The sequence below is a fragment of the Tinamus guttatus genome, unplaced genomic scaffold (assembly GCF_059628265.1).
Source record: "Tinamus guttatus ecotype Peru unplaced genomic scaffold, ASM5962826v1 Tinamus_guttatus_pri_ptg000115l, whole genome shotgun sequence".
NCBI lineage: Eukaryota > Metazoa > Chordata > Aves > Tinamiformes > Tinamidae > Tinamus > Tinamus guttatus.
In genome coordinates, this window is record NW_028288649.1 from 3,091,531 (window position 1) to 3,117,044 (window position 25,514).

At 43.2% G+C, this 25,514-nt stretch overlaps 2 protein-coding genes across 3 annotated transcripts in view; both read right to left on the bottom strand.

Annotated features, from left to right (window-relative positions):
• The window catches only part of FYCO1 (FYVE and coiled-coil domain autophagy adaptor 1), a 46,338-nt gene extending 30,089 nt beyond the window's left edge, over window positions 1-16,249 (bottom strand). For both annotated transcript variants that reach the window (XM_088521084.1, XM_088521083.1), the window contains exons 1-7: window positions 16,211-16,249; window positions 7,678-7,862; window positions 6,061-6,167; window positions 4,833-4,958; window positions 1,666-1,772; window positions 813-956; window positions 1-94 (exon numbers count right to left, since the gene is read on the bottom strand). In XM_088521084.1, coding sequence (XP_088377210.1) covers window positions 1-94; window positions 813-956; window positions 1,666-1,772; window positions 4,833-4,958; window positions 6,061-6,167; window positions 7,678-7,732 — 633 coding nt within the window. In that variant the 5' untranslated portion in view covers window positions 7,733-7,862; window positions 16,211-16,249. The remainder of the gene's footprint in view (window positions 95-812; window positions 957-1,665; window positions 1,773-4,832; window positions 4,959-6,060; window positions 6,168-7,677; window positions 7,863-16,210) is intronic.
• Window positions 16,250-24,192: 7,943 nt separating this feature from the next.
• XCR1 (X-C motif chemokine receptor 1) lies at window positions 24,193-25,274 on the bottom strand. Its single transcript, XM_010219053.2, has one exon. The coding sequence runs from the start codon at window positions 25,207-25,209 to the stop codon at window positions 24,193-24,195; it is 1,017 nt and encodes a 338-aa protein (XP_010217355.1). The 5' UTR covers window positions 25,210-25,274.
• Between the last annotated feature and the right edge of the window lie 240 nt (window positions 25,275-25,514).

Below are 25,514 nucleotides of genomic sequence, written 5' to 3' on the forward strand. Positions count from 1 at the left end.
CTGTAAATAGTTGCTCACTAAACTACTCATGCTGGAACTGCGACTTGGGGGTTTCCATAAATATGCTGAAGATCCAAGGGAGGACAGTGTTCTCCTGTCAGTCACATGGAGCAAGAAGAGAGGGCTAAGCACATACACACATGCTTTTCTACTCCTATTTGTAAGTTATATCTAGTTATAACTACCACAACAGCAATACATAACTGTGCCTGTTGTATAGGCCAACAGTCAATGAAGCTGATGGAAAACAAAACAGAGAAATGTGCTGATAGGAGACTATGGGATTGGTACAAGATCCAATGCTCTTTTCACCTATGAAATTGTTTTGCTCTGTGGTGAGCGCTCAACCAGACGGTGGCAGTCTGTGGCCATGGAGAGCTCCCTGCACCAGACCTAGTAGTGTCCGCTCTTCCCCACTCCAAGGGGCCATCAGCCTCCTAAAGCGAGCGCACGCTGCCAACTCTACCCTAGAACAAGTGAAGCAGACTCCTCAGCCATTCAGGCATTGGGGGCCTGAGATCTTTAAACAAAAGAGTCAGGAACATTTCTACTTGTGCCTGTGAAGGTGAAAATACTTTGGGATTTGAGCCCAAACTGCTGTTAGTGGAAAGACTCAATTACAGACCTCAGTGAGCATCAGAACTGATCTCAGTATAATGCAGAAGAAAAAAAGACCAACTTAGTCATAGACTAATTACATGGAGTAACTGTATGCCTGCTCTGACACAAGTATTCCCACCTTCAGAAGAAAAAACTTTTACAAATTCTATGGGAATTACATGCTAAAAAGTAACTAAGTGTTTCTATCTTACCTGGCAAATGTTGGCCATGCAGCATCTAAATCGTAGCCTCTTGATGCCAGGTCAAACTGAACATCAGTAAGCTCATAGAGTTGACCCACAATGTCAGAACTCATTTTGGAATTCAGAAATGGACTTCTTGCATAGTACCAGTCACTTGAAAACAAAACAAAAATAAAGTAGTACTCATTTATAAGTGAAACAAAGCTGGAGTTTCTCTTGAAAGAAAATAAAAAAAAATTGCTCTTTTCTCCTAAAACACTGACTCTGTCCTAGAAAAATTACCGAATGAAAAATGAAAGCAACTAGACCCATCAACCAAGATGCTACCCCTTCAATACAAATGAAGGCAAACGGACTCAATTAAGCCTACAAAAACAGTTTTTTCCAAGAAGCACCCTTTTGGATTTTTCCATACAGCTGGCTTTTCCTAAAAACCCAACCTACATTCCTCCCAACTAACTATAAAGTGCCTTTGCTGTGGAGTAGCAAACGCTTTCTGAGGCTTTGCACAACACAACCCAGTTAATTTCCTTTCTAATGTACAGCACATAAGACAAACCCAGTATCTTCAGTATTTATGAAAAAATGACCTTCAAAACTCACATAGAAGCATCAGGACTTGGATGAGCCACTCACTGCACATGTGCTGAACTGTAACAACTTTCAGCATTTACCAGCCTAAGATGGGTATGAACCAGGAACCCAGGCTGGATGGTCTATTTTTATTTGTATCCTATTATCAGCCCTATAAGCCAACCACTGGAAGGGTTTCCATTTCATTCATAGCCATCTGTCAATATTATGTTTTGTTTCTTGTTTGCACCGAACCATCCCCCAGTCAACAGGGTATTTTGCTATTTACCTGGTCACTTTGGTGTTCATAAAACATTGCTGCAAGGTATCTGCTAGTCTTTGGTGAACCAAAGAGTAACGAAGAAAGGCTCTTCCTTTTCCAAGAGATGTTCGTAGCTGGAAGGGTTAAATAGGAAAATAAAAATAAAATCTAAGCACCATTTATAAATATGTATAGAGACATGAGCAGGACAGACTACATACCATAGGCAAAAAACAGAATAAGCCATCAGGTGTAAAGGAAGTAATAAGAAGTGCCACTGAGACACACTCTCTCCCATATAGAAGGCATCAGAGGACTAATGCATGTTGAGTACCCAGGTATACATTATGCTAAGGGCAATTCCAATACAAGGCAATTCCAACAGAAGCCAGTAATGCCTGTTTTTCGGCACTCTAAGCTGCCACAGCTGGCTGTGCTTGAGAACAGATCTATCCATAGCACAAAGGTGTACAGAAATACATGTACATACCCCCGAGGATACAACCCCAGCCCATGCAAAAAGTCTTAAAACTCTCACCAAGAACAGTTGCATGACTGAAATTAACAGGTCTTTTCAGGAAGATGGCTAATAAATCAACACAGGGGGAATCACAAAACTCTGCACGGAATTTAGTTAAATCTACTGACTTGTGGACTGATGCTCTCTTTTGTTTTGTCTTTCATATTTGAGCCATTGCTGTCCTTCAGAAAATCACTAATGTTTTGTTACTACTCTGCAATGAAATCAATAATTTAGGAATGGAAAATTAAAAAGATGTAAAGATTTTCTCAGCAGTCAGCTATGCTCTCATATACTAACCAAACAGCTTACTCACTTAACAAACTTGAATCTACTCATGAGAAAAAAATGGAGGCCAAGAAAATATTAGAAGGTTGAGGTTCAAGTTAGTTGGCTACTTTATTTTTTGCTTGAAAAGACAAGAGTGGAAGAAGGTGTAAAGGTCATAACAGATGTTTTTTCATTTGATCAATACTCCATGGAGAGTAATATCTTAAATCTAAAATTCCTTGATTTTGCTGTCACTGGGTTTCTGCCCACAAGAGCACACAAAGGAAGTATTCTTTGTTAAATCTCAGCAATACATTATATAAAAATGATCTCTGGGTATTTTTGAGAGAGATGCAATCCCTGCCCTGAGCACAGCACACTGTCAAGTCTTGTTCCTCCCTTAAGTGTTTAATGAATCCCTTAAGATTAGCCAGAAAGCCCACTGAAAGCTACCGAGCTAATTCTGTCCTTATTCCCATTGGCCTACCAATAACAATCTTCTTCTTTGCATAAGGGCACGAGAACATTTCTGACAACAGAAAAGGGGGGAAATATTTACACATATGCAGCTACCAGTAGCCAAAGAGTATCCAGATGGCTTTCTAGAGCCGGCCAGACTTCAACAAGGCAGGCTCCATACTGAGTGCACGCTTTGCTCAAGCTAAGGTGCTAGGGCTGGGCATAGGTCTTAAAACCAGAAAAATAGGCAGCTACAGAAGACTTGCAAAGAAGTGTTCTCAGTGTAATCACTTTCGCAGTGCAGGGAAGCAACCACAATTCACCTCATGCCATCAAGGACTAGGCTGTCTAGTTAACAGCAAGGCAGTTTCTGGAGTGCTCCCATTTTCTATCTGCTTTGTCTCTCTAGTGTGCCATGCACCTCAATATCAGAGCATTGCAGACAAAGCGGAAGAGGAGGCAACATGCTGTTAAATGTTTGTCCTTCCTCAAAGACTGACTGGCATTACCCTTTCCTCCTTGTTCACTTCCAACTTTGAAAGACAACATACACGGTTCTGTGAATAAACACATGAGATTTGTAAAACTTAAAATTCTACCCAGCTAGATTCAAATACTGCCTGCTCATTTTCACCTGTGCTGAATGGGAACATTCCCATATTCATTTCTAGCATATTCACCACAAGCTAACAAACCAAGTTATCAAGTTAAAAGAAAGCCAATTTCTATGGCTTCAAAGAAACTGAAACAGGAAATGTCCTTCTACCAAACCATAATTTCTGGTATCATGCAAAACATTAAATAGTGAAAGCTAGTGGAGAAGGAGGAAAAGCAGAGCTGCCCCAAGACTTGGTAACACACACAGTGTTACCACACTAAACAGACTGTTGATGCTCACAGCATGGTTGTTTTTGCAGAGAAGTTAGGTTGGCTGCTGCAGCTGAGAATTCACAGGACAGTAGCTACAGCTAGAGGATCTTTTCTGCAGCTGAAGTCACTGCCTTTACAATTCTGATCTTCCTAAGGGGGGCAGAAAAAGAAAGAAAGATTTTCTGGGCTCTCCCTCACTTCTTTTTCTAATGCCTGCTGTGGCTTGTCCACATTGGAGCAGCAAAATTTGAAGGAGAAAATGAGTGAGGGAACATAGAGCCCACCTGTGCTAGAGTCTCCTCACTCTTTCAGATGGCTCCAGCTCTGGCTGGATCTGCTGTGGAGGAATTGCTCAGAGAACAGTAAATCTGCTGTAAATAGTAACATAGCATTGCTGCTCAGAGATGACAAAACCAGGCATCAGGACAACCAGGCTGCACTGTCAAACCACCACCTCTTTCTCCAAACAGGAAAGTTCCTCTTCAAATGATTCTGGGTAGTCGAAAGACTCAAGACAGGATCAGCATTGTAAACTTCTTGACGCACTTATCTCATTCACTAATCTAGTTACAGATGTAGCATGGCTGTTATGAGATTTATTACTAAATCTAATAAAAATAATAATTTATTTGCCCTGTTTATATTAGCCTACCAAAGGTAACAATGACAACCAACCTGTACCATTAAACAGTATTTTTGACATCAAGGAATGAAGTAGAGACAGGAGATGAAACTCTGCTCTCAGTCGCTCCTCAACTTCACCGATAAACAAGTGTTTGTCAGCGAAAGAAAGTTTAACGTGCTGTTTCTTTCCTCTCACACTTACAGCAAGCTCTGCTATAAAGGAAGGTGTGCTAACAATGGCAGGCTCTGTCCTTGGCTTAATTTTTCATTCCTTTTTAGAGTGAAAGTCAGTAATTTAATGAAAAAGCAGAGCAGACCCAGAGACCAACATATGTTTTGTTCACATAACACTTCAGGCCATCTAGTCCTATATAATTTGGTGCTACTGCTCCATCAGAAGGACATACTAAACCACGAAGGCTGTGTTGTGATGTTTACTAGATATACTTACTTCTGTAATAGACTTAACAAAGCGGATTCCATCATTAGCTCCCTTGACCTTTGCCAGACAGTCACAGAAATAATCCCAGTAGTCTTTTCTATTTCCCAGCAGCGTGTTTTTTTCTTTCTGATCAAACTTAAACAAGAAAAAAAAAATCAGTGAAACAAATATAAATACACTTAAATATAGCTAATGTGGAATTCTGTTCCTCTCACAACTTTCATAACTCCTCTTGGCTTTAGACAAAGTATTCATAAAGGGAAGAGATAGTCTATGCCATCAATGCAACCCCAGAAGCTAGTTTACAAAGAGTAACAGACATTAATGTTCCTGCCTTAGTTAAATATAGGCATCTGTTCAGAAATTCTGAAACATTAAGTTTTAGAGCAGCTTCAGCAGCCGTTTATCAGCTGCAAGGAACCATAAGGCCCGCAACAAGAAGTGTGACAGTAGTCTGTGTGTACATAGCAGAAAAACTTGCTCGAGCTAAATCACGCAGAGAGGGCTGAAGCAGGAAGGGTATGGAATGCATCTTGGATACTCAAATCCCAAAGGATTTCTTCAGCTTCTGCTGAAGCCTGTGCAACTCAATTAAAACTACCTTGCCTGGATTAAGGCTAGATTAGAGTGTCTGTGTTGAGGTCAGTGATGTGATTACAGTGTGTATAGACATAGACCATACAAACTTAATTTGTTTGCCTAGCAAAGCATCTTCTTTTACAATTTAAAAGTTCTTAAACTTTGAAAAGGCCAAAAAGCAGCATTCAAGATTTAAATCCAGCCTTTTGCATTAAGTTTTAAATACTGTAAAAATGAATTTCCACAATGAAGTCACAAAACATTCTCTACGTTATTCAGACTGGTGTATTTGCACTGTGAGCTACCTATCTGTATTTATTTTGCATTAAAATGTGGTCAGGACCTCATTAACACAGCTTTTCCAGGATAATTCAGAAGTGCATGTCTTCAAAAATCAGGCTCAGAAATCCCAGATCTATGGGAAATGTCTTACATTGTCCAACCAACCTGCCAACACTACCTTTTGATTACGTTTATATACTTCCACTTGAAACAGATATATGAAAGACCACACATTTCAGCCCACTTACTGAAGTAAGAGACATTCAGCTGACTATTTACAATTACTATTTGAATACCCCACACTTTGTAGAGACAGTAACAGAAAGCAAGGCCCAACTTTGATGCTGGATTATGAATAACAAACATCACTTTTTACCTGGAGAAGGTACTCGAGCTTGTAGGAGAATTTTTGCAAGCTGACGCTGTCATCTGTGATTGGTTCCCCTCCCTCTTTAAATTCTTTGCTTAATTCAGTCACAGCATCTTCAAAGCAAGAGGTAAGAATGACTAACTAATGAAAAAGACATTTAGTACTGAATCAATCCCTAAACATCTAAATATTTTTTTTTGCCTTCATGCCATGCATGTGTCTTTGGTTTCTTTCAGTTAAAAATGTTTTAATGACAATGCAAAAGCTTACTGCTATGCTTGTAATTTAAGGACACCTATAACAAAAACTAGATCTCAAATTATGCAAGCTGTCATACTGATTTATTATCTCTTCTCCTTAAAAGTAGTGAAACCTTCTCCTGAAGCTGTGTAAGAAAAGTGGTAACAGACAGTTGCAACCTTGATTCTCTAGAGGAAAGAGAAATAACTTTTTTCTGTCTCATATGCAGACTTAGGTTCTTCTATTGCAACAGGCAATTCTGATTAGAAAGGACAGAACACATAATCTGCTAAAGGGGATCAGTAACACAAGAACAGTCATTCAGTCAGCACATTTATCTTCTCCACGCTTTATTCTGGAAGATTCAGCTTGTACTGGTTACAAAATGCGAATGGCAAAAAAAAAAAAAATCACATAACTAGAAGCATACAACAATTTCTCTTCCCTAAAACCAACTCCCACTGTGGGATAGGACATCCCAAATGAAAGCACACTGCTCTCTGGCCCCAGAAGGAGATACTTCTCAGCACCCAAAGTTACCCCTTCAATCTAGTTCTGCATTTCTTCCAACTGCTCGAGTGAGCCCTACCCTCTCACAATCTTCATCCATTTTATGAATAAAAATCTCTCCTTGTTAGCAGACACATAGGTCTCCTTTTTATGTTTTAGGAATATCCAGACTCCCAGCTTTGGTGTGTATTATACTTAATAAAAACAAAGAGGAAAAGTGCCTGGCTGCTTAGGACAGACAGGACAGAAAAACATAAGTCTGTTGTCAATACTGCCTGCAACATAGCTGTGAAAAATTATTCTGGCTACTGCCAGTGGAGAGCAAGACAGGTGTGCAGAAAGCACATTCCACTGCAGCGAGACGAGCACATCCAATTCTCCACTATTCTTCCTTCGGCTCTCTATCTTCACATTACTTTTGCCCCCTATTTTGTCCTTCCCCACATTAAATGCAGCTTGACACCAGATTCCCATCAAGGGAGGGGATAAATATCAGATACGCTGTTTCTCTCGTGAAGTCTTATACCAGCATAGCTCTTCTTGTGTGAAAAAGTTCTAGCTCATACCACACAAGAATAATTCTGCTTTCCCTCTGCAGAAAAATGTCTTCAAGTTCTAAGACAAATTTCTGATGTTGTGTATTGAAGCTGGCAGGATTTAACGATTTTGGATCTTTAGTACAGCACTTTTTCCCTCACACAGAAAAAAAATCAGTCCCGTCTCCACTGAGCACATGGAAGACCTTGTATATAGCAACTGGGACAACGCACTTCAAGTATTAAACAGTTAAAAGCACAACTCTCACCCTCTGTTATTATAGCATGCAGGATGCAGCCCAGTCTACAGAATTAACCTATTGCCATGACAGCATACCTTGCAGGTCCCTGATAATCCGCTGCAACTGGCTCTCGCCGCTTGTTGCTGCCATCTTGAAAACCAAAGGAGTTTCTTGTCTGGGCTGTCAACCTTTCCATCCATCTAGATCAAAACAGCAGTGTTCATATCCTTGATGATCCTTGCGCTGATGAAGATTATTCGTATCTGTGAAACCTGCAACTCTATAAAAAATAAAAATAAAATGAATGGATTTATCATCTCAGAACAAACATATTTAACAGAGGTGCTTTGGCATTTTAAATCCTGTTTAGTGATGAATTCCTATCATCCCAACTCTTTTCCAGAAACTTCATTTACATTTCTTTCTAAATTATACTTGCTATTTCAGTCCTTTTCTGCTTCCACCTTCCAAAACTACAGAGCCAATTGCAGTACCAATTCTCCCTTTCTCTTTGGAGTTACAACATAGCCAGCCCTACAGCCCAGCTCAGACTGTGATTTAATGCAACTCATCTTGTGACTGTGAGGGAGGTTCTGATGACACAGGAATTTCCCCTGTTACACTGCTTGCCAAACCTTCTTTACAAGGTGCAAAGAAAAAATATGTAAGGATATTTCCATTTTGGAGAGTGTTTCAAGTCACAGACTGGGCACGGGCCAAAGTGTCCAAAAATGATTCAGGTTTGACTGTCTGGCACTGGAGGATGTTTCTTAATCATAAGAACTACAAAGAGATTCATTACCTGACACTAGTGAGAAAAAACTTCCCTCCTCAGGACCCACTGTTCCCATTGCATGTAAGAGGATAGCAGGCTATTTTAAGCTCTGTTACAGCATCCCTGACTCAATAAATACACTTTGCTCACTAAAGCATCCGGCTCCTTCCATCAAAATAACAACACGTGAACTGTACCTCACACTCATGGAGATTTTTTCATTAATAAATGAGAAACAAAACACTTTCCTGGAATAACTTGGCTTGGTGATCCAAACATTCAAATACTGACCTGCGAACAAGCTTGCAAAACAGCCCTACAGAAACTGCATAGGAAATACATCAACTTCAGACAGAACTCTGCCTCCAATGGTACATTCTGAATCTTTATCAAATTTGCTGTTACACTTTGGAAAATTTGCTTGTGTTGATTCAAGCTGAATTACAGTAAAAACAAGTTGCAATTGTAAACTTATGGGCTCCTGAGGCACAAATGTGACTAGGTCACATGGTGATAGCTCATTTCCTCTTTATTTGCATCACTGCCAAAATAACTAAATTGTCACGGTCTACACAGAAGTCTGGATGGTTTGGATTCCTTGGGATGGATTGGATGTAAATGGATTCCCTTTTCCTAGGTATCTACACAGTCTTTGCAAATGGTCCTGATGCAATCCTGTTTTCAGTTTGGATACAAGGTAGAGGTGGTTTAAAGTAAACCTTAACCAAACTAGAGAAGCACAAAGATGCTAAATAGAAAGAAAAGGCTGCAACGATGCTTACTAGTGTGTTTCTCTTAATATCCACATTTTGTTACCTGCTAGTTCCATTTATACACTGTGAAGGCCCTTGTCATACATTACGACACAAACGTTGGTGTCTGGACAAGTGCCTGTGCCTGCAAATCCCCTCTACATCTGCGTTGCCGGAAGGAGAGAAGGCCAGTGCAGAACAGAGCCGATGACCTTACTGTGCTGTCAAACTCAATTTTTCACCTTAAATCAACAGTATCACACACCCAAGATTCCTATCTGGCTGTTTGTATAAAATATGACATTTACTGCTAACCTGTTGAGTTTGGACACCAATGAAGAAAGGCAGTAACAAACTCAGTGAGTCAACATTTCCTTTTCTGAGCACGCATAGCAATATCTGCCATATCTGCTCAGTTTGACAACCAGTATAAGAAGGAGCAGATGTCAAAAGACAAGACTGTGTAATGTGGGCTCTGGCAAGTCAAAACGCACAGCCAAACCCAATGCTGCTCCCCTGCGGCGGGAGAAAAGCATAAAGGGCAACAAGGGAGCCTTGCTCTCTCCTCCTGGCAAGTCCCACTTCTAGGACTCAGGCAGCACAGGGTATGAGAGGGCCATATCTAGAGCAGTTAGGATTGTGAGACATGCATGAAAACAGCAAACATGCCCATGGCAAGCACGCACAGACAATGCACAAGACAGGACACTGACCCCGAGCCCTCGCTTTGCAGCAGCCAGTGGGAAGGACATGAGGTGTCCTATAGCAGCTAGGAGAACAAGGGCCGTGGGAAGTGCTAGTCCCTGGCAGATGGCCCAGGTGCAGATTTGCCAGGGTTGGGTCAGAGGATTAAACAGGCTTTAGAGTGTCTCAACCCCCATTAGATCTGCACCTGCTACTGCACTTGCCCCAAAGTGACAAATAAGCATCTGCTGGGTGGATGGCAGTTCAATGGTGCAGTGCAAGCGAGGCAGCATGTTCCCAAGGGGCTGATCCCAGAAGCCAGAGGAATGTGTCTCTATTCCTGCCAGGATTTCCTAGGCAGAGCACAGAACCCCTGTCACACAGCTCGGTGGCAGGCACATAGGTGAGCAGCCCCCTCCTCTTCACCCCCGCCTCAGCCTCTCCCTTCTCCAGGTCAGGGGCAGCAGGGGCCAGGTTTCCCCCTTCCCCATGAGCTGCAAAAAGGGCAGAAAAGTACACCTCTCCCCAGGCCTTCTCCGACTGCTGCAAGGAAGCAGGATACAGCCCATGGAAGGGCGCAGAGCTCACAGCCACTACGCCTTAGAGAGCCATCAATGTACCCAGACTGCTTCCCCAAGTCTTCAGAGTAGGAAGAGCTCCTGTAAATCCCTCCCCGCTCCTTCCTGGTCTCACACCATTTTGCCCAGAGTTGCTTGGGGCAGAGCCCTGCTCCTGCTGCCATTTCCTACCCTGTTACACATGTCTCTAAGTACCTGTTTTGTGAGAGCCGCAAACGCCTCGTGACGCATGTCCAGCACCAGTGTCCTGCTTCAGGCCCTAGGCCTTTGAACGTGACTCTGTGCCACATCCTCTGCAAGGGCCTTTGACTGAGGCCAATGGCAGCAACCAACAGAAAACTGCAGGGCTGCAATGAAGTTGGTGGAGCGACCCTGAGGACAGGGCAGGGCAGAGAAGGCAGGAGGGGACGGGACATGGGCCTCCTCCCTTGCCTCCTGGCTGCTCAGTGCGGTAGCAGCAGTAACATGTATCTAATTTGATTTCGTAACATTTCTCTCTCTTTTGTTGACTGTGAGCTTGTTGGTGCCTCCAAGAACAACAATTTGGAATTCACTGGCCAAACTGGACCAACTTTGACAAAGACGTAGAGGTCTTGAAAACCTTATGCTCCCCTGTGTGTGATCAAAACAGTAGGCTGGGAGGAAGGAGAACTGCCACAAAAGTAGATATAGCTAGTTAACTGCGACGGCCCCTTTCAAAAGGTAACATAGAAAAGCTACCAAGCAGCTGTAAAATGGCTACGAGAAACAGAAAAAAAAAAAAAAAAGAATGCAAATCTCACTGCAAAGCTGAAGGAAGCCTATACTTCTCAAAGTAATATTATGGATCTAGTTAAATAATTGCACTCCAGTAACTGTGTCTAGAAAACCTAGTTTGATGTTGCAGGAAACCCCCAGCCCCCATGGGTTTCCCAGTAGCTCTGTTGCCAGTTGCTCTCATTTTTTACTGTACAACTACCTGCACATTCCTAAAGCTGAGGACCTGTTTTCTGCCATTAAAGGTTTGAGCTGAACTACAAAAAAAGACAAGGCTACAGCCCTTCTCTCATGCGCACACACTTGCTTTTACTGGGCAAGCCAGTCCTGGTGCTTTAATACAGCATGTAGAGACAGGAGACCCTTAAGGAGGGACACAGGATGGCAATAAACAGGACATTTGCAACCAAAAGGCAGGGCTAAGCCTGGCTGTCACCTAAGGTTTCCCTTCCTGAATGCCGAAGCTCAGTTCTGTTCCGAGAAGTGAAATTTTCATGCTAAATCCCACTTAGTTCCCTCTTGGTTTTCCACATCAACAGACCCTCATATTCCAAATACAAATACGCATTTTGCAAGTATTTTGGCTTATTTCAGTACCTCAGGCAGGCTACAGGCCAATAGACTGCAAACCTCCACTGAATTTCCTAGACACACCAACCTCAGTTTGAAGCAGTGAGGCATTTACTAGACGAAGAGGACAAAAACATTCACAGATTTTACAAATGCCTGGGAGAAGAGTAACATGTTCATAGTTCAAGGCTCCTTACAACAAAACCTTCTTTAGGCAGGCCTTGCAATCTAAGCGCAGTTGCATTTTACAGCATAAGATCAGAAATCTATGACATTCCCACAATATGGTCTCAAGACCTAACCTGAAAGGAGAGGCTAACACACACGGAAAAATAACCTTCATCCAAGCTTTGCTATCCTATGGAAGACAGGCCTGGTTCTCCCCCTATTATATTCCTTGTATTTGCAAATTGTGCTTAGAAAGAGATCAAGGTTAAGCTCCAGATAGGAGTATACAAGCAATACGATAAGAACTGTGTGAGATATAGTTAATTTTTACACTGAATGGGGAAAGTGGGTAACTCAACTCTCCTTTTAGTGCTGCACCTACTGACGGAGGCCACCACACCAAGATAGAAGGTAAAACCTTTCAAAAGGGTACGCTGAAGCTGCGCCAAGCAAGGCCGATATGCCAGACCAGAGACTCATTTCTTCGCTTGGAGAATACAGCACTTTGTCTTCAATAGTCCTTAGGCTACTGAAAGTTAAACATGAACTGAAATAACCACTTACACAAACAACAGAACAGGGATGCGCTTGTATTTCTCGCACAAGGATGGCCCTTGTGTCATGACATGGAAGCTGCTCGTTTGAGGAAGCAGTCAGTTCCCAAAGAGAAGAGGCCTCTTCTCACAACAGGAATTGTGCTAGTCTCGCTTCTAACGAAATGATCCCCTCTCTGCCCTTAGCACAAGCCACTCCATACCGTGCGTGAGGGATGCTACGCTGTGTTCACTAACATCTCCAAACTGGCCTAACCTAACTGCCGAGACTTCGGGATAGCCGCTAGATCGCAGCTCTGAACGGCCTCCGTCTCAGCGGGGCTTTCCTCAGCAGGAGTTTTACCCGTGCGCCTACCGTATCCACTGTTCCACACTCTCCCTCCAGGCCGCAATTCCCAACGTAACGGCTGCTGCCAGCTGATTGTCCGGAGGGAGCGGGCAGGCGGGTGTTGAGCTCTGTCCGTGTGTCGCGCTCCAGCTGCCCTCTATCCAGCTGACAACACCAGCATCTGCCTCAGGCACCTCCTGGCCCATAAGCAGTTCCCAGGGAAGTGGCAGCAAGTAACACTGAAAATTACAGGTTTTGGCCACACGCTTGTGGTCAAACAGCAGGCAAAGCACTTTAGGCAAAGGCCAAGCTGAGACAACGCAAAGTGACCAGTTATGGAGTGAATCATGCTACTCCAGAGCCAAGAGCAAGAATTCTTGTTTGCTTTCATTCTCAGCAGGAAATACGAAGTGCTGCCTCTCCCCCTGTTTGCCCATGGGTTTGCCATCCAACCAATCCAGGGGGGAAGCGGGAGCTGGAGGAGTTACAAGACCGAACGATTTAAGGAGCGCTTGGCAGAGGCCTGCTGGAGAGCACTGCCCCAGGGCCTGCGGGAGCAGGAGGCGCGCGGAGGCCGGCAGCTTGGCGGGAGGGATGCCCTGATCCTGCCCGTCTGCTTTCAAAAGCCTGGTTGCCTCACGGCAGCAGCAACGCTGGCCCTTCACGCATCCACCCTCCCTCCCAGCAAAACATCCCTCCATGGGACATCCCGATGGGCAAAAATATTAAGTCAAAGGGAAGGGCTAAGCCCCTGTATAGCAACAGCTTCCACCAACTATGACCTATGCGCTTAAAAGGTTCATCTTGCAACAATCAAGATACGAACCCTGTTTTGAAAACACTTGGACAAAATACTGGAATTATTACTATGGCGTTTCCAGGCACAAACAAAAACCCATTCCCCAAATCAGTATTGCTCTCAGAAAACAAGGAAAGGAAACACGCTAGCTATAAACTGCTATGGAAGTTTCTTTTCATTGGCAAAACCAAAGAGAAATAAAAACATGGTGTATAAACACATACATCAAAACCACTTGGATTTTTACAAGCCCCTTTGCTGTAATAATCTAAAAAACATCTAATGAATACTACAAGTAAAGGTTCCAGTGTTCATTTCAAGTTCACTTTCATGTATATTTTCATTTTTAGGCATCCTTTCAAAAGGACATTATTAAGTTTAACATTTTTTAATAATTTAATTTTAGTGATTTAATGTTATGCTTAAATTATTTTTTTTAAAATGTGAGTGTCACTTTTTTATTTGTGAAGAAAAAAAAACAAATAACAATCTGAGTTAGAAATCATTTTCAGCCCTGCTTTTCCTTGAGCTCCCCTCTTAACTTCTACAAAGTTAGCAACATTTTTCTTTACATTTTCAAAGTTTTCTCGCACTAGTTGTTAAGTCTGAGCAGTCTAGCCCTTCAGGCTGCTGGGACAGACTCCTATTCCTTTCATGTAACCGTCTAGCTGCCAACATAACACACCCTTTCGCTGTTGTCTGATGGTGCATGAGAGGGGCTCCTGTTTGTACAAATACCACGCTCCACAACCAGCTGGCTCTTCACAGGAAGTTGGGAAACATATTCACATGAAATACTGGCAAATATACACAGGACAAGAAGAAAAGCAAAATCTCTACTTGTTTTGAGCCATAGTTATCTCAGGCATGACTTGGGAACAACAGTACATTCTTCTTCAACATAGAAATGTTTGGAAACTTTCCTTGGACCAGCTGGAACATTTTTTTAAAATATAAGTGCTCCCACGAGGAGCATTGGAAAACACCCAGAAATGGCATGTGCACAGCAATATCTTGAAAACATAACACCCTACCGCAAAGACAGTTCATCTTTTCATGCTGTGAAATATTACAGCTGACAAACACCTCCTCATACTCTTTAAAATGAAGCAGGTAAAAGCCTGGTTCTCCCTTTCCTTTGTCTGCACTGGAAAACTTGCTCCATTTGGAGGCAGCAGAAGGGGCACGGGGAGCACGACACCCACGACTTGCCAAGTCCGTACGCCGAGCAGACGCCTGCAGATGACCGCACCGAGTTACATGAGCTTTGCACTCCCATGGAAAAGATTCCGGAGCCCAAATGTCATCGAAACGCGGCGCACAGACTCACCGCCGCAGCACCCCTGCTCGGGCACAACCCCAAAGGCAATGCCACGGATTCTGGCACAAAAATCCCACTTTTTCCCACTCCCGGAGTGCAACAGGGAGCAGCGCAGGCTGCAGGAGGGGCAGCCGCAACCCCGGCCTCAGGGCTGGGGAGGGACCCCGCGCGCCAGCCCGGCTCTGCCTGTCACCCGCGGGCGATTTGCCGACGCAAGGGCAGCGGGATTAGGGCTGTGGCAAATATTTGCGTGTCAGCGCTTCGAGTCTGCCCAGCGAGGGCACCGGCCAGGCTTATGGTCCGCCGCTTTCTAGCACCGTCCCTGCCCTCAGCTTGGCCCCAGCACCAGGCACCTGAGCTGGCCTGGGGACAGCAGGGCGGCTGCGGCAGTGGGGTGAAAAACAGCAGGCGGCTTGGATGCTGGCGAGCAGCACAGTCGCTCAGCGGGTGTGACACAGGTTACAAGTGATAACACCGGCAAGCGCCACCGAGGCACCGGGGCAAGAAGGCCTCTGAGGCGTTGGGGTGTCTGTCACCCTGCCTGTGCTTATTGTGGGCTGTGCGAGAGGAGAGGGTCTGTCACCCGGCCTCCGTGTGTGCGGGGGGACTGTCACCCTGCCTACGTGTGTGTACTGGGCACTGTGAGAGAGGAGAGGGACTAACACCCCACCTGTGTGTGTGTGTGTGCATGGGTGTGTGAGGTTTGGACGGTGTACCTATGTGTGCCCGTGTCTGTGTGTACGTGGTATGTTTGTGTCTGTGTGTATACACAGTATGTGTGGGGCTTGTACCTGTGTGTGTGTCTGCACATCTGTGTGTGTGTGTCTGGGGCGTGTTCTGGTTGTGTGTGTGTGTGTGTGCGGGGTGTGATGTGTGTGCGTGTCTAGGGGGTGCTGGCCGTGTGTGATGTGTTTGCGTGTGTATGTGTGTTTGGTGGGAGGCACTAGGGATGCATGCGGTGTGTGGAGAGGTTTGTGGTGTTGGGTGCGCCTGTGCGTGCGTGTTTGGGTGGGTGTTGGGCTGTCGGTGGTGTGTATGTGTGTGCGTGCGGGGGTGTCGGGGTGTGTGCGTGCTCGGGGGTGCTGTCTGAGTGTGTTTGCGGGTGTTACGCTGGGGGTGCAGGTTGTGCGCGGCGCTCGCGGGCGGCGCCGCGGCGGGGCGGCTGACGCAGCCCGGCAGCAACAAGTGGGAACCGCCGAAGTCACTTCCCCCCGCGCCGCCACAACCCCCTCCTCCTCTCCCCCCCTCCCACTCGGCCCGGCCGCACTCCCCGGAGCGGGCGCAGAAGAGGACGCGGCGCGACGCCACCAGGGCCGGCTCGGCCCGGCCCGGCCCGCGCCTACCTGCGCCGCGGCGGCAGCCATGTCGTGCGGAGGCGCCCGCCGCCTACAACTCCCATGAGGCCCTGGGCGGCGCCTCCCTCCCCTCCACCCCGCCCCGCCCCGCCCCGGGGGCCGCCGGGCCGCGCCGGACGGAGGGGAGGAAAGGAGGGGTTTTGTTGCGATATCTGACACTTCCGCATCTTTTTTTTTCTTTTTTTCTTTTTTTCCCTTTTTTCCCCCTTCTCTCCTCCCCTCCCCTCTCTTCCCCTCCCCTCCCCTCCCCTCCCTCTCTTCTCTTTTTCACCAATAAATGTGGGCATTTCGCCTAGATCCCACCTGAAGCGGTTTTGAAGGACACCTATGGCCAAACGTTTCGTCATCAGCCCTCTGATTATGCCTATATGTCACAAGCTTCAGTTTAGGCACCCAAGCACCCTGTTTTTAAGGCCGAGGAAATAAATACACATAGTTATTCAGCCATGGACGCATCTCCCACATCCTCTTTTTCCTCCATCTTCAAAAGGCTTAAGGATGACTGGGCGCCCATCACACTTTGGTGAATAATCTTCACCTCAGCCAGGCCTCAAAAACATTTCCCACACGAAGGAATGTCAATCCCTCCAGCAAGTGGACAGCCTTTCCTGGGAAAGGTCTTTTGACCTGTTGATGAAACGTTGCCCTTGTGTTTGCTGTCATAAACACTCCATAAAAGTACACATTTGACTAGAAATACTTATTTTTCCTTACACTCAGCCTTAGATGAAGATCATGCTATATCCTTTCTCATGTAGCTAGAATGTATGCAAATATAAAAGGTAAAATCCATTTCTGCTAATAGGAGTTGAGCTTAGATCTAATGCAGTACTTCTGGAATGAACTTTTCTGAAAGTTCAGTTTGAATGTGACTTTCTCTAATGCAGTTCTTCTAGAATGAACTTTTCTGAAAGTTCAGTTTGAATGTGATTTTTTTTTCACTTTTTTTTCCTCTTTTTTTTCCTTGCATTTTAGGGGAAGTGGAAGCCATGTCTGTACAAAGTGTGCAAATAAATATGCTTTTGGTTTAATGGTGATGCCTAAACAGTGCTCTGTTTTTATTTGAGAGCCATTTCCTCTATTCAGAGGTGGCAATTTACATTCTCTCTGTCCAGCTCATCATAAAGTAAAATGCTGCCAGTGGTCGTCTCATGCTAACAATAATTGACTCACTAACTGGAGCAGGTTTGAGTAAAACATATTAACTACCTGGGTCCCACCAAAACTGTGGCCGATATATCCTGCTAATATTTCAAAGTTGGGAAGTTTTTGACCACTTGTCCATAGAACGCCTTCTTTCCATCTGTCTGACATTACCATAACATCTGCTAGATTTAGTTTTCTGCTTTTGAAAGAGTAACTTGTTATGTAATAAGCAGAGAGGTTTTTGCTTCTACTGGGCACCTGAGGAGTTTTATGGGGGTAGCAAGCTGCTGGTCTTGCTGGTCACCCTCCGTGGATTAACATGCCATTGCAGCTGGACCAAACAACAGGCTGCTGCTGCTGCTCGTCATCAGAGACCTTATGGGGGTGTTTGTGGGGAGGAAAGCTTTAAAAGTGTTTTTTTTTTTTTTTCACTTGTCTGCATTCTGCTTTGCATTCTGCTTTGAATAGGTGAACAAAGACGAAATAACTGTCAGTTCATGCAGAGATAAAGGCAGGCAACATAAAAAAGCACCAGCAGAGCTGTGGGGACTGGCACTTTGGACAAGGTGGCTGAGGGGTTTGGACAAATATGCTGTGTATTTAGGTCAGCTCCTGAGAGTGACTCCCCTGAATGCACTGGCATTAGGAGCTGCTGCTGCTCAGAACTAGCTGAGTTTCACATCTGTATGGATGAAGTGAGGCGCCGAGATTTTGAACTGGTTCAGTGCTGGTTCAGCTGAAATAGCAACAACACAGAAGTGCCAGACTGCAGACTGTGGGCGCTGTACACTTTAGATGAACCAGAGGCTTTTCATATGGATACTGATGGATGTATGGCTTAGGAATAGTAAAAAAAAAACATACTAGCACTTTGAAGATTAGGAGTTGGTTAAGATATGTGGAAGGATACAGCCATCAAGAAATAAAGCTTAATGTCAGAAAGCAGCATTGCTTGGAGGAATGGAACAGTCTTATCAAAAGTATTTCAGCTTCTGTATCTGAGAAGTTCCTGAATATAGAGGGAGTGCCCCACTCCTTGCACTTCTCCCTGTCATTCTCCATTCTTTGCTTTACTCTGGCCAGGATTGTCAGTCTTAAACTGACCTTCTGATTTAAAACCTGAAATATATATATGTGCTGTACATGTACAGACATTAAAGCTTCTATCTAAAAACTGCCATGAAACTGTCTTCTTTCCAGAGCTCTCCCTACATACAATACCTACTTAACCATTGCAATAAAACATACATGTCCAATATGCAGCATGTATTCCTTATTTAGACACCCATGAATGAACCTTTCCAGGAACTGTATTCCTTACTTGCCATTTCCTTACTTGCATACAAAAGCAAAATGACACCTTTTAATTTATGCTATTTTTAGCAGGCATAATCTCATATAAGACACATCCATAACATGTTTTGTCATTCTTTGTCAAGCTTTGGACAACAAAACCTAACTTACCGATTTTAGGTTTTGTAATGGCTCCTGGTAGAGGACTGTGTTCCGCAGGCTGAATGCTACCCTAAAACAAACTTTCAAAAACATTTATTTTGTTTCATATTGCTCAGGCAAGAAATCATAAAATCACAGACTAGTTTATGTTTAAATGGACCTTTGGAAGTCTCTAGTCCAGCATTCTGCTCAAAGCAGGTCTACTCAGATCAGGTTGTTCAAGGCTGTGTCCAAATAAATTTTCCACACCTCCAAAGACAGTAATCCCATAGCCTCTGCAGGTCTCTATTCCAGGATATTACCACCTTAATGGCAAAAAGAAACAAATCGTTATATCTAATTGAATATGTCGTGTTCCAGCTTGTGCCCTTGGCTCCTGGTCCCCATTTCCTTTCATAAGTGGTTGCAGACAGGAATCGGGACTCCCCGGAGCTTCCTTATTCAGGGCTCACCAAACCCAGATCCTCAGTTGCTCCCCGTATGTCATATGCAGGCTCACCAGTGCAAAGCACAGGGAAGGATGTCTTCCCTGGACCTACTGACTACAGTCTTGCTGATTCAGACAGGGATGCCACTGGTGTTTGCTGCAAGGGCACTTGTTGAAGGACCCCCAGATCTTTTTCCACAGAGCTCCTTTCCAGACAATTGTCCCCACCAGCCTGTATGGTTATTCCATCCCAGATGCAAGACTTTGCAAATAAAAAGAGAAGTAATGGTCTTGTTTGCTATCCCCTAATGGTCTTCCATCTAGCTAGCCTTACTGGGTTGCTTAACTATTCACCATGGTCACATTCTTATATGCGGAAGGTGAAATGCAGAGCAAGTCTGCTCCCTGTGGTCCCTTCCTAAGCATGATGTCCATGACATGACTTCATTGTTCGTTGCATTTTAAGTCCATGAATAGGACTCTTAATGCGGATAAATGGGCTTCAGGTTCACTATCGACATGTGGTGTGCTTTAGCTTTGGATGAATTCCTCTCACAAACCGCTCCATGCAGCTATGTAAACTAGCTGTGTTTGTGTTCCTCCTTTATGATCCTATACTGCTAGTATTCATAGGTCATCTTCACTGGTACTTCTGTTGTCTCTTCTCATTTTGACTGACAGCTGACTCACGGAATATTTTCCATTCTCGTTTTTGTATTCGCTTTAGTTTTGCTTCTTGAAGAACACATGGACTTTTTCAGGGCTTCTATCCGATTATGCTAGTGGTCAGCAACTGTGAAATTACTACAGCAAACATCAGTCAAGCTTTTCTCCATTTAACATGGGCCCTTCCGATTTTAATACTAATGAGTACAAGCACTTTAAACTGTTGAGTTTGAAAGGACAATGAAAGGGAAAATAGAAATAGAATTAGGAATAAGGGAGAATGAAATATAATTTTGTTTATGATTTTAATAACATTATTGGTGTTTTCCTGGTACTAAGGTGTAGATGGAGGAATCTTACTTCATGGTCAAAATGCTCCTGGCAATAAACAGCACATGCCATGCTTCGTCCAATGCATCGCGTTGAATCTGGAATCTGAGTATTGCTCTGATTATGATCAGAAGCAAAATTATCATTGATTTCAGTGAGAACAGGATGCTTTCTTAAATGTGGGGGTTTTAAGTTTTCTTGTTTTACTCAAGGCAATGTACATTAGCAATAGAAAAGAATATGTGCTTCATCTCTTGGCAGTAAGGATTTTCCCTGCTGGCAAATGAGTTACTGATGAACTCATGGCTTCAAGGAAGTTTTGGACCTCTCACAGCTCACAATTCATGTTAATCTGCTGTAAAGAGACAGGCAGGATTTAGCTTCAGTCCAGCTAAGTGGATCTAGGGGAAACTGTTTTTTCTCCCATTCCCACTGAGTGGAGCTTAATAAGAATGTAGTCTGAGCAACAGTAGCATGTCCACGTAACTGTAATTTGCAGTGAAGGTTACAAGTGCCATCCAGCACACATTCTGCATAAAGACACTTCTGACGCTCTACAACGCTTGTGTTGTTGTAGCTAATCAGTTGATATCCCTCCAATAGACTGTGGTTTCCAAAAGCAATTAATTTCTCCTTTTTTGCTTCGCAAAGTCCTTTCTCTCAGTTCTGCATTTGTTCAGACCACATAATAGTTGACTGAATGAGTGAAATTAAAGATTCAAGGTCCCTTGAGCATTATGGTTCAAGCACAGCAGGCCAGTGTTTTCCAGGCACATGTAGCTGCCAGAAGGAAAGAGATTTTTCAGCACAGCTGGTTATATTGTAAAGACTCTACTGAGTCTCACAGACTGCCTGTCCACCTCTCCCTGGCAAATCTTGTGGCTTTAGCTGTATCTATCTATATCTAATGACTTATGTATATAAGCAAAGATGGATGTCCAAATATTTTCTCCTGACAATAGGTACCTGCATAGTAGCAGAGTTTGGGGAGAGCGGTATTACCCCAGAGGAGGATTGCTTTGGGACTACTTCAATAGCAGTGGGCTGTGGGACAGTGGGGTACATGTGATGGTGCTGAGGAACCTGGCCAATGTCACTGCAAGATACTGTCTGTTGCTGTTGAAATGACATGGAGATCAAGAGAGGTCTCTGATGACTGGAAAAAGGCAAATGTCATGCTCGTTTTCAAAAAGGGCAAGAAGGATGATCCAGGGCTGGTTAACGTCATCCCAGTCCGCTGGGAGATTGTGGAGAGAGTTCTCCAGGAGGCCATTACCAGGTGGATGCAGAGCAAGAAGGGTTGGGAACAGCCACTGTGGTGTATTCTTTACCAAGAGAAAATGGTGCATGACCAATCTGCAAATTGTCTACAAGGAGCTGACAGGCTCTAGAGGTGAGAGGTGGAATAGATGACATTCAGAAATCCCTTCTCATCTAAATGAGTCTATAAAAGTTTACAAATACTTGTTCAACTGAAAATAACTCAACTTCAATAGTTACCAAAAACAGACAACAGTAGTCACACCATAGTATTCCACCGAATTTCTGAATGTTTATTAGTACCACTTCATCACACCAGGGAGAGAAATCTCTATATGCTGAGTTACTTTGGTTAGAGTAGGCAGCAATATATTGGGTAATATTCAGCTAATTGAGTATTATGCCCTTTCACTATTCCTTTTACATGCTTGGATATACTCTAACAAAATATGTTCAAGCTATGAACAGATTCAAATAACTTACTAGAAACAGGGCAGAGCAGGATCATTTAAATCCCTTGTAGATCTTTGCTGGTGTCAGAGAAGAGCTCCTGGTTTACTAAAACATAAGAAATAGAACTGGAATTCGTTTGTCCTTTAGAAGCTTGTCTTTTCATAGCTGAAGTTATAGAGTCTCCAGTCTAAAGTCCCTTGAAGTGGATGGAAGGAATCACATTGATTTCACAAGGAATCACTTGTCTCTTACCAAGAGACAAGAGCTGGAGGCCAGACTTCACCACCAAGTTGCATCGTTCTGTGCTTTGAACACAAGCCTGTTCCTTACAGGATTAATGAGTATTTTTTTTTTTTTTAACTTTTGGCAAACACTGTAATATTACGATACCAGAACTGACTTGTTCAGAAAGGTGCCCCAATGATAAGGAAAAGATGAGAGCATTTGGCTCTGGCAGCTAAACTGAAGCACAACTATTTGCAATTATTGGCAAACTCTATAAGAAACTAGGACATTTGTTTAGATGGACTCTTAGTCTGCCTCAGTATAGGCATTACTGGATTTCCATTTTTTTGTGAACTACACAGCAGCTCACCTGTTGTCTGCTGCAAGTGATCTCTAGAGATCAAATGTAATAGTGTAGAAACAACACAGATATCACTGAAAATGGTTGTCTGAAAACAAAACCCAAATTACTACTTAGAGCAAAATCAAGTCTGATGCCATTGCAAAGTTGCTTTGGCTTTCTATACAAGCACTGGACAATGAAATATTACAGTTTGCAGTTTTCTAATTTAGTTATAGTGGGGTAGACAGTATGTGTTTTTTACATTATTAAAAAAAAAACTATCATGAAGATTATCATTTCCCATGGAGAAATAAAATGTTGCTTTTGACTGCTGCAATCACAATATCATTAATTTTGTTGCAGTAATGTGTGATGCTGAAGTGAATTCCCTCAACTTGCTTTTAGTTGTGAAATCATATTTTAACAATTATTTTAAAATATTCCTGCACTTACCCTTAGCAAAGTTTTCAAAGGGAGGTTCATGCAAATATTTGTGCTTTATTTCCCATGCGTTTATGCAGATGAAACGTGTTTATGGCATGAAATAATTGCATCTGCCCAGAAAGCTGCCTAGACCAGGGGTGAGCTCATCTGGTATTTAGACATGAGGCAGGTCAAAAGAAAACATATGGCTGGCTTTGATGGTCAGGCCTTAAGCAAAGATTTCAACATCTCTATAAAAGAGTTAAAAGAAAAATTGTGAAGGAACAAGCATGCAAATATACAGGCTAAAATTTGCTGGTTTGTCTTCCTAATAGAAGAGACCAAACTTTAAGTTTACAAACAAAGCAAGCTATTTCTATTCAGCTATTGAAATAAGCCATTTGTTCTGCATCATATACTGTGATCTTTTTATAAAGCTAAATTCTTTTCAGGACTATGGCAAAGGGAGAGAGGAAGAGAGACAGCAATTAGGGGCAAATATGCTCCTGCCTTCATGGATGAGGGGCTCCACATCCACTGACACATACTGAAGAGATATTTAGAAATTGGAAGGTGCTTGGGGCAAGGTCAATGACAGGAGAAGAAAAATAATATCTCAGCAACCAAAGTATCTTGTTACAACTTATGCTCTTTCTAGGACTCTCCCAAAGTTCCCTTCCAGATTAAGAAAATTGACATTACATTAATCAAGTTTTATATACATTTACCCACCAACAGGTAAAAGAAAATTTGCACCGAGGCCTTCAGAGAATTTGTAGATAGTGTCAGGCCAGTAAACCTTTAAAGATCCAGAAAGAGAGAACTGATATTCACCACTAAAAAGGACTGAAAGATACAGAAATACATATCTGTTCATTGTTATACACCTATACATAATCCAAGTATTCTAAGTCATACAAAAAAGTAATGTGAAGTACCATTTATGTTAAAGTTCATGTTCCAAGGGAGAAAAAAACAGCTTTTTTTTTTTTTAAAAAAAAAAAAATCAATGAGAACAAATCCATCTCATGGAATAAAATTGCAAAGTTAGTTAGACTTACAGATGAATGAAGTAGCTTCTCAGCTTCTCCAAACCACTAAAAATAGTTTATTAGTAGTCTTTTGCAAAGGCTAAGCTTTTTGTCTGTTCCTCAGGAAAGTGCCTCTAAGATTAGAGATTATCCAGGGCTTTTAAAATCTTGAAAGTGAATCCAGGAATGGCTTTAATAGCTAGGTCTTGCTTCAGTAGATGGATGCATCTTCATAGTGGAATTTGCCTTGAGAAGAGATCTTGGGGCTGGAGACTTGACCAGTGCCACATGGTAGACATTGACTAAATAAACGTAACAAATGCCTCTTGAACTTGACCCCAACAAATACGTAGAGCACCGGGTTGAGGCAGCAGTGGGAGAAAGCAATTTTACGGCTGATGTGAAAGGCAAGTTTGGAGTCCTTTTCATACTGACAGGTAGGTGATGGAAAAGTAGTCAAAAAACTGAGGATGTTGTAAGGTGCCCAACTCAGGAAAAAAGCCACCACGATAATCAGGATGAGTTTCACAGTCCTGTGCTTTCTGCGAGATTTTGCTCCAAGGAGAATTATCAATATCTTGAAGTAACAGAATACAATAACTGCAAAGGAAATCAGGAAGAGTATATTTCTCTGATAGATGTCCACCTTCTTCCATTTCCACTCAGTGTAATCACAGGTCTTCATGCCGTCCACGCTTTCTTGTACAGTGGTGTGAATCACCTCAGGAACCACAATTAAAATGCTGCAAGTCCAAATGGCCAAGCTCACCAGAAAACCACAGCGCTGTGTCTGGGCTCTCAGAGTTGAAAGGGGATCCACTACAGATAAGTACCGCAGAATAGTCATGAGGGTCAAAAAGAAAACCCCGCTGTAGTAGCCAGTGGAGAAAACAGCATTCACTGCTTTGCAGAGGAACTCACCAAAAATCCACCCGAAGGACTGGTCCACTACCCAGAAGGGCAGCATGCAGGAGAAGACTAAATCAGAGATGCACAGATTCATGATGAAGACATTGGTTAAAGATGTAAGGTTTTCATATTTGAATAGGATCCATAGCACTAGAGTGTTTCCTAGTAGGCTGAGTAAAAATGCCAGAGTGTAGAGGATAGTAGTGAGATGGGTGTAAAACACAAAATAGTTGCCTCTATCACAGATATTGCTTTCATTAAAATAGTATTCATATGAATAATTCCCAAATGAAGAAGGTGTGTTATATTCTTCATCCATTTGCGTATGTGAACCTCACACAGCTCTCCAGCAGCTGCTTCAAAGAACCACAACCAACAATCTAAGCAAATGTAGTGAAAACAGAACCACTTAACTCCCACTCCGGACAATTTTGTTTGAAGATATGAAAAGAAGCAGTGAAAGTACTTTTTATCTTGTTTTGGAGAGAGAAAGGGATCATTTCCTCTTATGAATATAGCATGGCCAGGTTAAAGATTTACTCTCAGAGCAGTGTTGAGATCTTAAATAACCAAGAATTGAGAAACCAATAAGTTTTTAAGACAATGTGGTCAGGGACAGCTGCA

Excerpts from the sequence above, each read along its gene's own strand:
- XCR1 (XM_010219053.2), bottom strand. The coding sequence starts at position 25,209 with ATGGATGAAGAATATAACACACCTTCTTCATTTGGGAATTATTCATAT.